The 13,581-nt window shown below is 41.4% G+C and overlaps 1 protein-coding gene across 6 annotated transcripts in view; it reads left to right on the forward strand.

Moving 5' to 3' along the window:
* The window catches only part of LOC113033954 (connector enhancer of kinase suppressor of ras 2), a 69,532-nt gene that overhangs the window by 45,981 nt on the left and 9,970 nt on the right, over positions 1-13,581 (forward strand). For 5 of the 6 annotated variants that reach the window (XR_003274102.1, XM_026188181.1, XM_026188194.1 and 2 more), the window contains 8 exons: positions 697-783; positions 1,592-1,800; positions 6,847-6,884; positions 6,993-7,035; positions 8,734-8,782; positions 9,097-9,269; positions 11,923-11,996; positions 12,133-12,204. Coding sequence is in view for 5 of the 6 variants with exons in the window: in XM_026188181.1 (XP_026043966.1) it covers positions 697-783; positions 1,592-1,800; positions 6,847-6,884; positions 6,993-7,035; positions 8,734-8,782; positions 9,097-9,269; positions 11,923-11,996; positions 12,133-12,204 (745 nt within the window). In the remaining variant the exon portion in view is untranslated. The remainder of the gene's footprint in view (positions 1-696; positions 784-1,591; positions 1,801-6,846; positions 6,885-6,992; positions 7,036-8,733; positions 8,783-9,096; positions 9,270-11,922; positions 11,997-12,132; positions 12,205-13,581) is intronic. The other variant, XM_026188200.1, reaches the window with a different exon arrangement.

Below are 13,581 nucleotides of genomic sequence, written 5' to 3' on the forward strand. Positions count from 1 at the left end.
TCTTGGATTGGATGATTAAAGTCTGAGATAGTGGCAATTTAACAGTTTATTCGTTTAACAAAGGGGGGCCTCAGTAGCTGTGGATAAACCGAACACACGCACAAACGCCTGAGACCTCCTCCTCATGATGGCCACCAGCTTGGCCCCACACTGCTGTGAGATGGCATCGTGAGTCACCCAGCAGGGTTGTGTTGTTTACAGAATATTTGTGGCCAACATTGTTTGGCATCGGCAGGAAGGATCTCGCACGTTTTCAGGTATCGGTACTGGACTGCAAATGATTGACAAAGCAGCCGAAGTCCTAAGAAAAACTTTGATAGACCTCAAGAAAGGCTGGAGAACTATTGCTCAAGGCCACTTTTAAAAATTGCACAAAAATCAGACTCCTTGGAAGCAAAATATAAAGAAATGAGTGACTCAAGACACCGTCAAGCTTTGTTGAAATACGAATGAAATTAAGTGACAACAAAATATAAATTCAGCCTAATTACGGGGCCTTACTCGACACTCGCCTTGCAAGCTGTGTAAGTCCCCCGAGAGTCTGCCCAACCCCCTACCTGCACACACCTTCGCTCCCACCTGTCTGCCCCACCAGCTGTGTCCCACTCTGTCTCTTAGTCGCTGCGTCCTGCAAAACACCCCACCTCCAGTTCCTCCCCCATAGCAGACTATCTGATTGATGATTGGTACTTCCAGGTGACCTCAGACCCGTTTCCATGCCTCCCGAATATAACTGGATGGCCGAGGCCAAGGAACCCAGCATGGGCAAGAGAGGGAGCCGAGGTACACACACACAAACACCTATACATGCTAAAGCACAGCCCTCACACACACTGTTCAGACTGGTGCTTTGCTTCATACTCAGCTCAACACATTTCAGTTCATCTTCTGGTTATCCATGGTGGTGTGGTTGTGTGAGGATACATATCTACCAGGTATGTATCTGACAGGGTGAAAAACGAACATAAATGCAAAGCGACTGCATTTATACAGCTGCCCTGGAAATGTGGATATTTCAATGTTCCCGATTTTACCCAGCTTCACCTTTTTTTGCGGCAATACTCAATTTGTATTCAGCTGGGGATCCACAACTCTGCCATCAGAGAGTCTATGAATAATATTAAAGCACAATACAAATGTTGGGGTTCTGCCCTTCTCCCTCTCCTTCTCGTTCTCTCTGTAACTTTTTCGTTTTCTAATATTTAAGTGTTCGGATAAGAAGCAAATTAGGTAAGATGCATTGTCTATGTGGAGCCAAAGCAGTATAAAACTTTCTGTGACCAACAAGATTTAGTTGTTGTGGTGCCTCCCAAATCAACATAATCACTGCAGACAGATTAGATGTATGTCCCCAGCTGTGGCGCCATGTCAGATGCAACAGCTCTGAGGCACTTTTATCCTTTTCTGTTGGGTTTTTATCTGTAAGGGTCTATTCAGTCTTGTCTGTTTCCGCTCTGCTCAGGGCTTCTCCTTTGGCTCTTATATGCTATCTCCCCCCCTCTGTGGTTTTCCTCTTACTGTCATCCAATCTATCGATCCTGTCCATCATCTAATGTCCATGTCCCTTCAATCCCCCTCCTCTTCCATACAGATTCAGACAACTCCCTCCTGCGCTACCTTAGTGACGACAAGATCCTGGTGATCGAGGAAGAACCCGAGGGTCCGAGCAGAGAGAGCCGCCGGGATTCCACCAGACGCTCGAGGCGTAAGAGCCGTAATCCCAGCAGCCCTAGTTTTCCCATCAGCCCCTCCATGCTGTCCTCCACCCTGCTCCTAGACCAGCCACCTGAAGCTTTGCCTGTAAGTACATTAGTTTTGAACGTTTATTGTTGCCTTTAAATACAGGGCGAGTAAGTTTTATCCACCTTCATCAGGACACAAGCTATTTTAAAACAGACTGTGTCCAAGTGAAACAACTGTCCCATAGTCAAACCAATTTAGACTGACATTCTTGATAGAGCCTTATAGTCATATGGAGAACATATAAAGGAGCCAAAGAGAGGGGAAGTCCACTTTGCTGTCAGCACAAAATTCAAAAGCCAGCATCTGATAGCATTTGTAGACATTAATGAATGCATGACATTTGTGAAGGCACCATTAATCCTGGACGTATACAGAATTTTTGGAGCAACACGTGCTGTCATCAAGATAATGTCAGTTGAAGAAGAGGAAACCAAAACACATTTACACATCTTAAATCAGCATGCTCAAAACACAAAGAGCTTCAGGGTTAAAGTAACCTGCATTCAAGAAAACATAAACTTTTCAAAACTAAATTAAGTGGTGCTGGAGCCTATCGAAGCTGGCAAGGAGCAAGAGGCACACAGAGATGGAAAACCATTCATCCTCACATCTACACCTAGGGCCACGTTACAATCACCACTTATCTGTGGACTGGGGGAGGAAACTCAGGCCCGAGCCGGCCAGTGGATTCGAACCCAAGGCCTTCTGTTGCGTCACTGCTAACCAGAGTTGCTCTATCATCGACAAAAGTAGCAATTATTGTTCAAAAAGTAACAAGCAATTATATTTCTGACTTGATTCTTGATTTTCTGTTTCCTGATAATTAATTTCCAGATGTATTTGATGTCTGACATTAACCATGGAAGAGAAAGGCCTGGTACTGATAGAAAGGTGCACACAGAGCATCACAGTTTGTTGTTGTCCAACAGACAACAACACGTGAGAGCATGTGAGCATCAGAACTGGACCACAGAGAAATGGAAAAAACATGATGAATCGTGTTTTCTTTTATATTTCGTGGATGGCCAAGTGCATGTGCGTCACTTACCTGAGGATCACCTGGCACCAGGATGCACTGTGGGAAGAAGACGAGCCAGCGGAGGCAGGATGATGCTTGGAGTAATGTTCTGCTGGGAAACCTTGGGTCCTCCCATCCATGTGGATGTTACTTTGACCTGTACCACCTACCTGAGCATTGTTGCAGACCATAAACACCCTTTCATGGAAACTGTATTCCCTAAAGGCTGTTGCCTCTTTCAGCAAGATAGGGCGCCCTGCCACAAAGCAGGAATAGTTCAGGAATGGTTTCAGGAGCACAACGAGTTTGAGGAGTTGACTTGGCCTCCAAATTCCACCGATCTCAATCAAATCGAGCATCTGTGGGTCCACCCTTCATGATCCATGAAGCCCCTACAGGGTTTTTACAGTCTGTTGCTAACAACAACGGTGCCAGACACCACAGCACCATTTCAGGGGTCTAGTGGAGTCCATGACTCGACCAACACATTATTAGGCAGGTGGTCAGAATATTATGCCTGATCAGTGTATTATTCAAGTTTGAACATTTCCTAATAAATATGTTATTTACTTTGTTTTACTAACTTTTTTCAGACTACAGTGCTCAGCTGTTTAAGATTATTGAGCCATTTTTAAACACTAAACTACTGATAGACACCAATTTAAAGGTTTACACCAGGGCCGGTGTCCTGCAGGTTTTAGATCTCACCCTGGGTCAACATACCTGAATAAAATGATTAGTTCATTACCAGACCTCTGGAGAACTTCAAGACATGTTGAGGAGGTAATCTATCCATTTAAATCAGCTGTGTTGGATCAAGGGCACATCTAAAACCTGCAGGACACCGGCCCTTGAGGCCTGGAGTTCCCCCACCCCTGGTTTACACCATTGTTAGGATTTACTGGTCTTAGGACTAGGTTTTTCTAAGACAGGGTTAAGAAACGCACTGAAACAAAACACCGACGTGTTACCTTCATTTTTGTTAACTTTAATGCTTGTGTATTTCTAGCCAAACCTTTCTCCTTATTATCAAACATCAGATATGTCTGGAAATTAAGTATCAAGTGCTAAAATGATCAGAAAATAAGCAACAAGCAACAAGAGTTTGGAGAAACAGAAAAGAGTTTCAGAAGCGAAGCAGAAAAATAAATAAGATTAATAAACTATCAAAATCAAAGATGTAAATGAAAAATCTTCAGAGGAACCACTGAGTGTAGCGGAAGCTTATTTATTAGTGAATAACATGGCACAAAGCTGATCAAAAGCATTAAGTCATAACTACAATTGCTTGTTCTTATCATCAGAGGCATCTGGGCCTCTGAGAAGGGACCTGCCGGTGGCTGTAGGACAGGTCGCGGTGTTCGCACCTTCTGACATGCTGTCGGTTGTGTTTGTGTGCATTTGTCAGGTAGAGGACACAGAGGAGAGCGACAATGATAAGTGTTATTGCACGGCCGTCAGCATCGCCCATGACGGGAAAGACAGTGACACCGAAGCACTCCCCTCCATAGCTCATATGTTTCTCCCGTGCGCAACAAGCTCACGTGCACGCGGCTACGCGCAAAACAAACGAGCATACAAGGAGGGCATTTGTATGCAGGGTAGCCATCTCACGACTCATCCTAACTCATCCTAATATCCCCCATCTCCTCAGACACGCCTGGGTCTAAATAGGAGTTTATTCTGAATAAACACACACGCTCCCGTGCGCACACACAGGAGCACGTATCCCTGTGAGTAGGTGTATGACTCAGCATCAGCTAGACCAATTACAAGCTCAACTGACAGACTGTGCTTAAAACACTACGCACGCAAACACAAACACGCACACACACCACACGGCAAGCTAACAGCTTAGCTCACACCGGCCCTCTCTAACCCTCTCGGCTGCGTGTTTCTCACGGTGGTGAGTCATACCTGTTTGGTGGGACATGAAGTATACCATCCTGCACTAACAAGCATATGCTAACCTAAATGACCCGTGGGTTTTGTCTGTCTCATTTCCTCTGTCTGATTCGTTTCTATCATAGCAACAGTTTGGCAAATGTCACACAAACTGAACGGCAGACATTTAGAAGATTTTTTGTTTTGTTTTGTTTTTTAGTTTTTGCACATTTTTTACACTGCATGCTATTAGATTGCCCATACAGGTGAAGTATTCTTCATATCATGTACTGTAAGATGTGCAGTGTATAAGGCTAGCAAAAGAACGTGCAACAGTACTTGTGTTGCAAAATCTCCTGGAAGACTGCAAGGATTATGAGATAATGAAACCCTGACTGAGCCCCTGCTCTCCAGCAACAAATGCTCCTAATGATCTCGTCGCACTGTGGCTCAGGATCTGAGGATCCCTTGAGCACAGAAAGCTTCACAAGTAGTCCCATTTGTTTAAGAAGAATATTTTGTGATAATGGATTTTTAAAAAATAGATGTTTTTAAAGGACACCACAAGTGAATTCACTGAGCTGCAACTAGATTTTTATAGTTAGGTCCATACGTGTTTGACATTGTCATAATTTTTGTAATTTTGCCTCTCTACACCACCTCGGTGAATTTTAAATCCAACAGGCTAAATGTGGTTGAAGTGTATCCTTCAACTTTATTTCAAGGGTTTTTTTTTACAAAAGTACTGTATTAACTGTTCAAAAATTACAGACATTTTTCCACGCAGACCTGCATTTTCAGAGGCCTAAAAGTATTTTGGCAATTCACTGACAAGGGGTTTTGCTGCCAGATGATCTTCCTTCATTATTCCATAAACAATTAGCCAAATTATAGATTAGTATTGATCTTATGTGTTCAAGGGGTATTTGGTAGCTTTTCCCTGAACTCTTAATATGAGGTACAAAGAGATGTTAATGCACATGAAGGAGGGCCTTATTGGGCTGAAAAAAACTATTTAGGAAGATGGGAAAAAGCTTCTAGTACAATCTGGTTATTCTTTAATATAAGGAATGCATTGGAAAACTCAGCAAGAAAGACCACAGGAGACAACTAAAGACTGGAGGTTTCTTTACTTGGTTGGCTTCACAACCTCTAACCAAGTCAAGAAACCTCTTGAGGAGGAAGGTGTGTCATTGCCAAAGTCTACAATCAAGAGATGCATTCATGAATAGAAATACGGAGGGTTTAACACCGAGGTGAAAACCACTGATTACACATCTAAGAGAACATCTAAAAGAGTTTGACCACATCCTCCGTCTAACATGGTGGAGTCAATATTATGTCATGGCCATGTATGGACACCAGTGACCCAGACTAGTGTTTATTGATGATGTGACGTCTCATAGAAACAACGGGGTGAATTGTGAAGTGCGCAGGGCTGCACGCTCTCTCCTCATATTCAGTCGAGTGCTGCAAAACTGATCAGGCAGCACTTCACGGTGCAAATAGCGAGCGTGCTGCAAAGCCAAGAGATTCACAAGGTCAAGAAATGTGACATCCTTCAATGACCAAGTCAATCAATGACAGCCAAAGAGAAAAGTGGCAACAACTGCAGTAAAGGCCTGGCAAAGTCTGCACTTTAATAATTGTTTGGTATTTTCATTAAAAATCCTCTGCAGTGGTGCATGAAGCAAAATTACAAAATTAGCATTACTGTCCAAATACTTATGACCCAAACCCATTGCTTAAGTAAAAAAAATCAAAATCCTACTTTAGTGGCCTGGAAGTATACATTTTTTAGGATCAAAACATATTTAAAGTGGTTACAACAAAGTGGTTTATAATGCAAAATGTCACTTTTCAGGAGCATATATCTGTTATATTACTGGGACACTCTCCCCCTTCAGGTCATTATGTTTGTGGTGTTATAATTGGGAGCAATTCTCGTAACACTGCAGTTAGCCACAAATAGTTTCCCTGCAGACTTGACTGCAACATAAAACAATTCAGTAAAAAAAGGCAGTGCAGCGCTGATGAGTCTTGATCCTCAGCTTTGCTGTGATCCTCACGTTATAGAGTCTTATAACTGTGGTGTTTTCATTTTAGCTGTTATTCATTCATTTATACAGTGCAGTGTAAATATGCGTGCAGAATTATGGAAGGTTTCAGAGGTTATTTAATGATTTTTATTTATTTTTCAGAGAGGTGCAGACACACTGAGGGCAGACACAACAGACAGGTGAGTTTGTGTCCGTGGTTGCTTGGCGGTTTCACCGCTTGCTTGTGATTGGTGGAAGAGGTTGTGAGAGTCATTTGTGCTGACTTTCAGCTCTGTGCCTTCTTGCAGGTACTCGGGCTCAGGAAGCTCGGGAGCCGCCTCCATGAGGAAGGTGAGGGGGAAAACAGTGCTAAGGGGACTGGCTTTATATTTTCTTAACATGCTTTATTATGATGGGATTTTTCAAGCAGCACTGCCTTCAGTATACTGATTCTGACTCTGGCACCATTTTAATGAAGTGACAGTTACATCAACAATCTCCTAGCAACCGCATCTCGCTGTTACACGGAGATCAATTATGTCTTAATCGCTGAACATACAGCCAGACAGGAGCAGGAGAGATTTCTGAGATTAAATCAATTTAGCACTTCTTTAATTGAATAAAAAGATAACAGTCGGGTAAGTTGAATTGGTTTCCATTTTTAGGCTACTGTGGCACAGGGAGCTGCTTTAGTCATTAGCCCCAGTCTTTTCTCTAAAGCAACATGAGTTGTCGTGTACAGTGACTAACCTTGTTTGACTGTAAACAGACAAACAAATAGCTGCTAGGCTTGTTCATTTGTGTTAGTACTAATGCTATCACCTAAACACGCATTAGCTTCTTTGATCTACAGTTTTTTTATATAGAAAACTCTTGTGGAAAAATCATTTGGGTGCAGCAGGCTGACCTTAAACACCTATACATGACTGAGCTTGACTGAGAGTGCAGACAAAGGTCTGCATGGATAAAGTCCAACTCTTCTGAGCTTCAGAGTTTGGGCCACAGCCTTCTGGCCAGCTGTACAAACATCCAAGGATCAAAACCAAAAGAGCAAAAAAAACCTCATTTATTCTCAAGGCGGTAGTCTAGCCACTGGTGTCAAACTTGGACTCGGGTGATGGAATGCACAGATATATAAAACAATTGCATTTTACTCTATGCAAATCATGGTTTACAGCTACTGACATCCAAAAGGGACTGAAAGAATCAATTTATGTCCACTGTGAGCGACCATCTTTGAACAGAGGCGGTGGCTTACGACACCAACTGTCTGCCATCTATAATCCAGTTCTGAGATCCTTCCCCAGACGCCTTAACGCCCACTCACATCCTGGGCCATCTGACCTCAGGATATCACATGATAGGGTGGGGTTAGGTTTCACAATGAGCTCACCCGAAACCTTGGCTGCTTGTGACCTACACCCGTTTTCACACCTTGGCTCATGTGATTAGGTAGAGGATCATTAAGGCATCCATTGTCCCTCTTGAGGAGGGGACACTCCCACAGGGCTTAAATCTGGGACTTTCCACCATTTGACCCTAGAACCGAAGAAGCTTCTTGGATGAGAGGTGAAACGTCTTCAAGCGACTTAAAGAAATCCAGACGCTTTTCTTTCCAAGCTCCTTAGACTTTTCATTAGATAGCAAAATAGCTCAATTTAAACATTTGATATGTTTCCTATGTTCTGTGGTGATTAAAACATACCTTTATGAGACTTGCAAATCACTCCAATCCACTTTGACATTTTATACAAGATCCCAGCTTTTTTGGAGTTAGACTTGTATTTTATTAATTTACTAAAAGTCTAAAAGAAGAGCAGTCCTGACCTCTTTGGCACACAGGTTATTACTGATTGTAGGTCACTTCCTGCTCTCTGGTAGGTTTAGCCTTGTGCCCTGTGCCTGTAATCCTCTTTGGAGTGTGCCTGATGAAAATTTGAAAAAAATCAGCTAAACATTGCGGTGTGAGCTAGCCGCTTAGCTGTGTGGTACATCCATTAAACAACCACAGACTTTCTCTCTAATATCTTTCTTTTTTCCCCCATCTAGTCTTTCCATTACACCTCCCTAAGAACGAAAACCAAAAAGAGAAGTAAAGGTAGGTACTTTTCTGTTTTATTTTCCAGTGTAGGATCTTCACAGTAACACACTGCAGTGCTGCATGCATGGGAGCACTTGAGGCCCCCGTGATTTACCCTGAAAATGTGTCTAAACTCCAGACATGATCACTCATCGCTGTGAGATAATGACAGGGATTAAAATTCTCCCAGAGATAAAGAATAGACTCCTAACATTTGAATTTCATTTGTTAGCATTAGCAACTTCAAATACTGATTACATGTTAGCACACACAGAGTACTTATTTTCACTGTCAGACCTTCAGGATTCTTGGTCTTTCTTCTCCCTCGCTAGGTTCCCTCACTAGTGCCAGTCGAAGGAGAATCTCCTGTAAGGATCTCGGCCACGGTGACTGTGAAGGCTGGCTATGGAAAAAGAAGGACGCTAAAGGCTACTTCACCCAAAAATGGAGGAAGTACTGGTTTATCCTCAAAGAGTCTTGTCTCTACTGGTACACCAACCAAAACGTAAGGCATTACATTCAAAAACACAGCAATTTCGCTGTGCTTATTGTTGCCAGAACTAATGAACACTAGCTAGTTGTCACAGTTTCAACACAAAACTTCACCAGTCCACATATGAAGTGTAATACAGTGTCTGATACAGATACATTATTATATTTCAAATGACTATAATGGCTCTCTTTCAAATTAGAGACCAAATTAGATTTTTGAATAAAAAACAAAAACACCATATGAGGCATTATTAATAGCATATAGCAATGAGTGCTACAGGATATTAATGTTAATGATTTTCTCTTCAGTTTTGAGGCTTTTCTTTCTTATTTATGAGGTTCTGCTGAAATCAGGTTTACATCTCCTCTGTCTGTTTCAGACAAACATTTGACAAAACATCATCTTACTTGCTTTCATTTGGCTGTTGTCACAGGCTGGGACTCCGACCCAGCACTCTGAGTTTTTCTTTGTATTTTTTGATATGTTATTAGTTTTTGTGTTATTTCCTATTTTGCCTTTAGTTTAGGCAGTTATTGGTTATTGTTCCTGGGTTTTCTATGTTTTGGGGTTTGGTATTTATTCATCACGTATTAGGTCTGTTAAGTTGTGTTGTCATGTTTAGTTTTAGTATTTCCTGTTTTATTCTGACAATGTCATGTGTTCTCTGTTAATTGTATTTAGCTTTTCTCTCCTGGTCGTGTCATTAGGTTTATGGCTGTCAGCTGTTTCCCCATATGTTTCCACTTCCCCTGATTCACCTCATGTCTGTATTTAAGCCCTTTGTTTTCTGCATGCCATTGTCGGGTCGTCTGTTTATTCTGCCCTAGTTCTAGCCTGGTTCTGTTTATTTTGACCTCGGTCTTAGTTATGATTTTCATCTGTTATTCATCATTAGTCTTAGTCATAGTATTTGCTGGTTATTTTCCATCACAGTCATAGTTTAGGTTTTGGTCTCAGTACCGTTTAGTGTTTTGTTTCTTAGTGTTTTGTCAGTTTACTTTGGTTTCCTGGTTTACTTCTGCCGTCATCTAATAAAGGATCACTTTTCTGCTCAAACTTTCAACTACTCGTCATCATCTGCTTTTGGGTCCTGTTTCCACACACATCGGCGCACCCCGCCGTGACAGCTGTGTTGTGTAGTTTTGGCTATAGAACCAGCCAAAGTAATAATGAGGATACTAGTAAAAACAAGAAGCCAGGTGACACATAAAGACAACATGCAGAACCAGAAGTACACCGACACAAAGATGACTTGTCAGGTGATTTGTGAGGTGACAGATGTCGACGGTCTGCCTGTCCGTGCTGGAGTACAGTTCAGAGTTGACATGAACCTTTTCATTTGACATAGAAAGTGTGCATGTGACCATCATTTTAATACAAATGGAACCCCATACTGTTCCTGTAATGAAATCTTCTCATAAAATCAAGAAAAAAAGGCTAATATCATTTCTACATCTCTGTCGCCGTGTCTTATAATTGGACTGCAACTAGGAAATGCATAATTTAGTCAATTAAAATAAAATAATACTTTTTTCAATTGAAAATTTTCATTACAAAAAAAATGTAAACAAAAAATTAATTTAATGTTTTACAGCAAAGTACTGAAACAATTTCTCGCTGATTTTGGTCCGTATTGACATGACAGCAACACACAGTTGTCTGTGAACGATATCTGGTGAATGTGGAGGCCATTTAATAGTCACGTTTAAGAAACCAGTTTAAGATCGTTTGGTTGATCTCATTATCCATCAGAAGATGGGGACATTGTGGTTATAAAGGGATGGACATGAACAATACGCGGGTAGGCTGTGGTGTTTAAACAATGCTCTCTTGGTACGAAGGGGCCCAAAGTGTACCAAGAAATCCTCCTCTACACCACTACCAACAGATGAGACGAGGCAGGATGGATCCATGCTTTCATGTTGTTTATGCCAAATTATGACACTGTTATCTGTAGCAGCAGAAATCGAGACTCAGGAGACCAGGCAAATTCTTTCCAATCGTCTGTTGCCCAATTTTGATTAGCCTGTGTGAATTGCAGCCTCATTTACCTGTTGTTAGCTGACAGGAGTGGCGCCGGGTCTGGTCTTCTGCTGCTTACTGTTGCCTTCCTATCAGCTCAAAGTAGTCTGGCTAGTCTTCCACTTTTGACATGTTTTAGCTTTTTCAGACTCCTTAAACCCTAAAGACAGCTGTAAGGGGAAAATCCCAGTAGATTAGCGGTTTTGCACCAACGACCATGCCATGGTCAAAGTCACCTAAATCAGTTTAAATGAGTCACTTAAATGAACTTTAGCAGGCTGTCTTGACCATGCCTACATGCCTAAATGAACAGAGTTGCTGCAATGTGGTTGTGTACCTAATAAATTGACCAGTTAGTGTATATGTGAAATATTTTGAAACCAAAATCTCATCGAGACGAAATTAACAGTGGATGAGTTTGTTTATGCAGAAGATTTTATCTCCATGTTCTGGCTATGATAGTCATAGCTTGTCTTTTTAATGTTAAGTGGGAAAAGGACTTTATCCCAGCCAATGTAAACAACATATGTTATTTTCATATGCTTGACTAGAGTCTTAGTATCCCAAATAAAATTGGTATGCATGACATTTTGTTCTGTGTGTTGATGCTGTACCACCACTCTCCATCTGTCTCTGCCTGCAGGATGAGAAGGCTGAGGGCTTCATCAGCCTCCCTGAGTTCAGAATAGACCGAGCCATAGAGTGCAGACGGAAATTGTGAGTGTCTCTCACATGTCGCCAAAAATTACTAATCAAGCACATGTGCGCTCACCCACACAACGTGAGCACGCACAAACCCACTGCGCACACGCAAAAACACTAATCAGTCCTTCTTCTCCCTGACTGACTGCAGTGCCTTCAAAGCCTGTCATCCGAAAATCAAGAGCTTCTTCTTCGCCACAGATTGTCTTGAGGAAATGAACAGGTGAGTTACTGTGAATATATACAAGTTTCTGAGCGTGTGTGGGGTGGTGTTTTGGGTTTGTTTCTTTAAATATGGACCAACGTCAGAGACAGGGGACGTCACGTGTCCTTTAATGAATATTTTAATGGAGTAAATCAAGTTTACACAGGGAACAACTCACCAACACAACTCTAAGCATGAATAAGGCATGAACTTGGCCCTCCTTTGTTAAATGCTCTTGTTTGTGTGTGTGTGTGTGTGTGTGTGTGTGTGTGTGCTTACAAGAGATAGATTGTAGAGATATATTTGCAGGAGTGCTATCTGATGAGCTCTAATTATCCACACCTCTCCTCAATGACATGGGGAGATAATTGGAAGAGAGTAATTAATCAGCTATATTTGACTTCCATACTTCATCTGGAGTGTTCCTGTGTGAAAGTGTTGTTTCACGCATTTTCTTGGGCATTATGTGTGAAAAGGTGGGTGTTAGCATTTTTCAGCACTTACAGTGAAGCTAAATTTAGATCCTGATTCTTCGTGGTGGTTCACAAAGTCCTAAAAGGTTTCTGTTTCCCTGTGGAATTCATCCATGTATCCGTCTTAACCGCAAATCGAATTCAGGGTTGCTGGATGAGAGGCCAGTCTATCACAGGGCTAACCCAGTGGCAGACAACCATTCATTCCAGTATCAACACCTACTCGGGATTAAACACTGAAAACTAGCCAAGATAAAACCACATCAATAGAGACATTGTTCCTCAATAATATCTGAATGGTTTGTGAAACTTATTCCAAAGCTTTGAACATAGTGCGTATCATAACAAATGGTTGGTGGTAAATGTGTTATTAAAAAGCGCAGAATAAAGCTTGGCGCTACATTTTTTTTTTTAATCAAAGAAGAGGAAAATATTGGATTGTGAGGAACTATTTTTATATAAGGATTAATACGCGGTAATAGCTATATGAGCTATTAGCAGAAAAACAAAAATACAAAACACAAATGCATAATTAACATGACTTCAACAACTGGTTAAAGAAGGCTTGTTTAAAATGCTTTAAAGTTTAGCATTTTTGCTGGTGATACCTTGTGTTTTGGTCTATTTTTGTTTTTAATTTAGATAGAAATCACCACATTTACATGAGAGCATTAAGCTATCGGCTAACGCTAGCAAGTCGGTTAGCATCTGCAGACTGAATGGGTGCTTTGCTCCGACAGATACTTGCTAATCAGTCTTAACATACTGTACAACTGTGCTATAAAAACAAATAAACTAGGATTTCATTTATACACACAAAAACACATAAAACACATTTTTTTAAATGGCGATTGAACATGCTATTAGCGCAGTTAACCATGTATAAAGCCATTATTTGTCACAAAATTAAAAAGCACAGGTC

Source organism: Astatotilapia calliptera, chromosome 2 (assembly GCF_900246225.1).
Source record: "Astatotilapia calliptera chromosome 2, fAstCal1.2, whole genome shotgun sequence".
In the NCBI taxonomy this organism is placed as follows: domain Eukaryota; kingdom Metazoa; phylum Chordata; class Actinopteri; order Cichliformes; family Cichlidae; genus Astatotilapia; species Astatotilapia calliptera.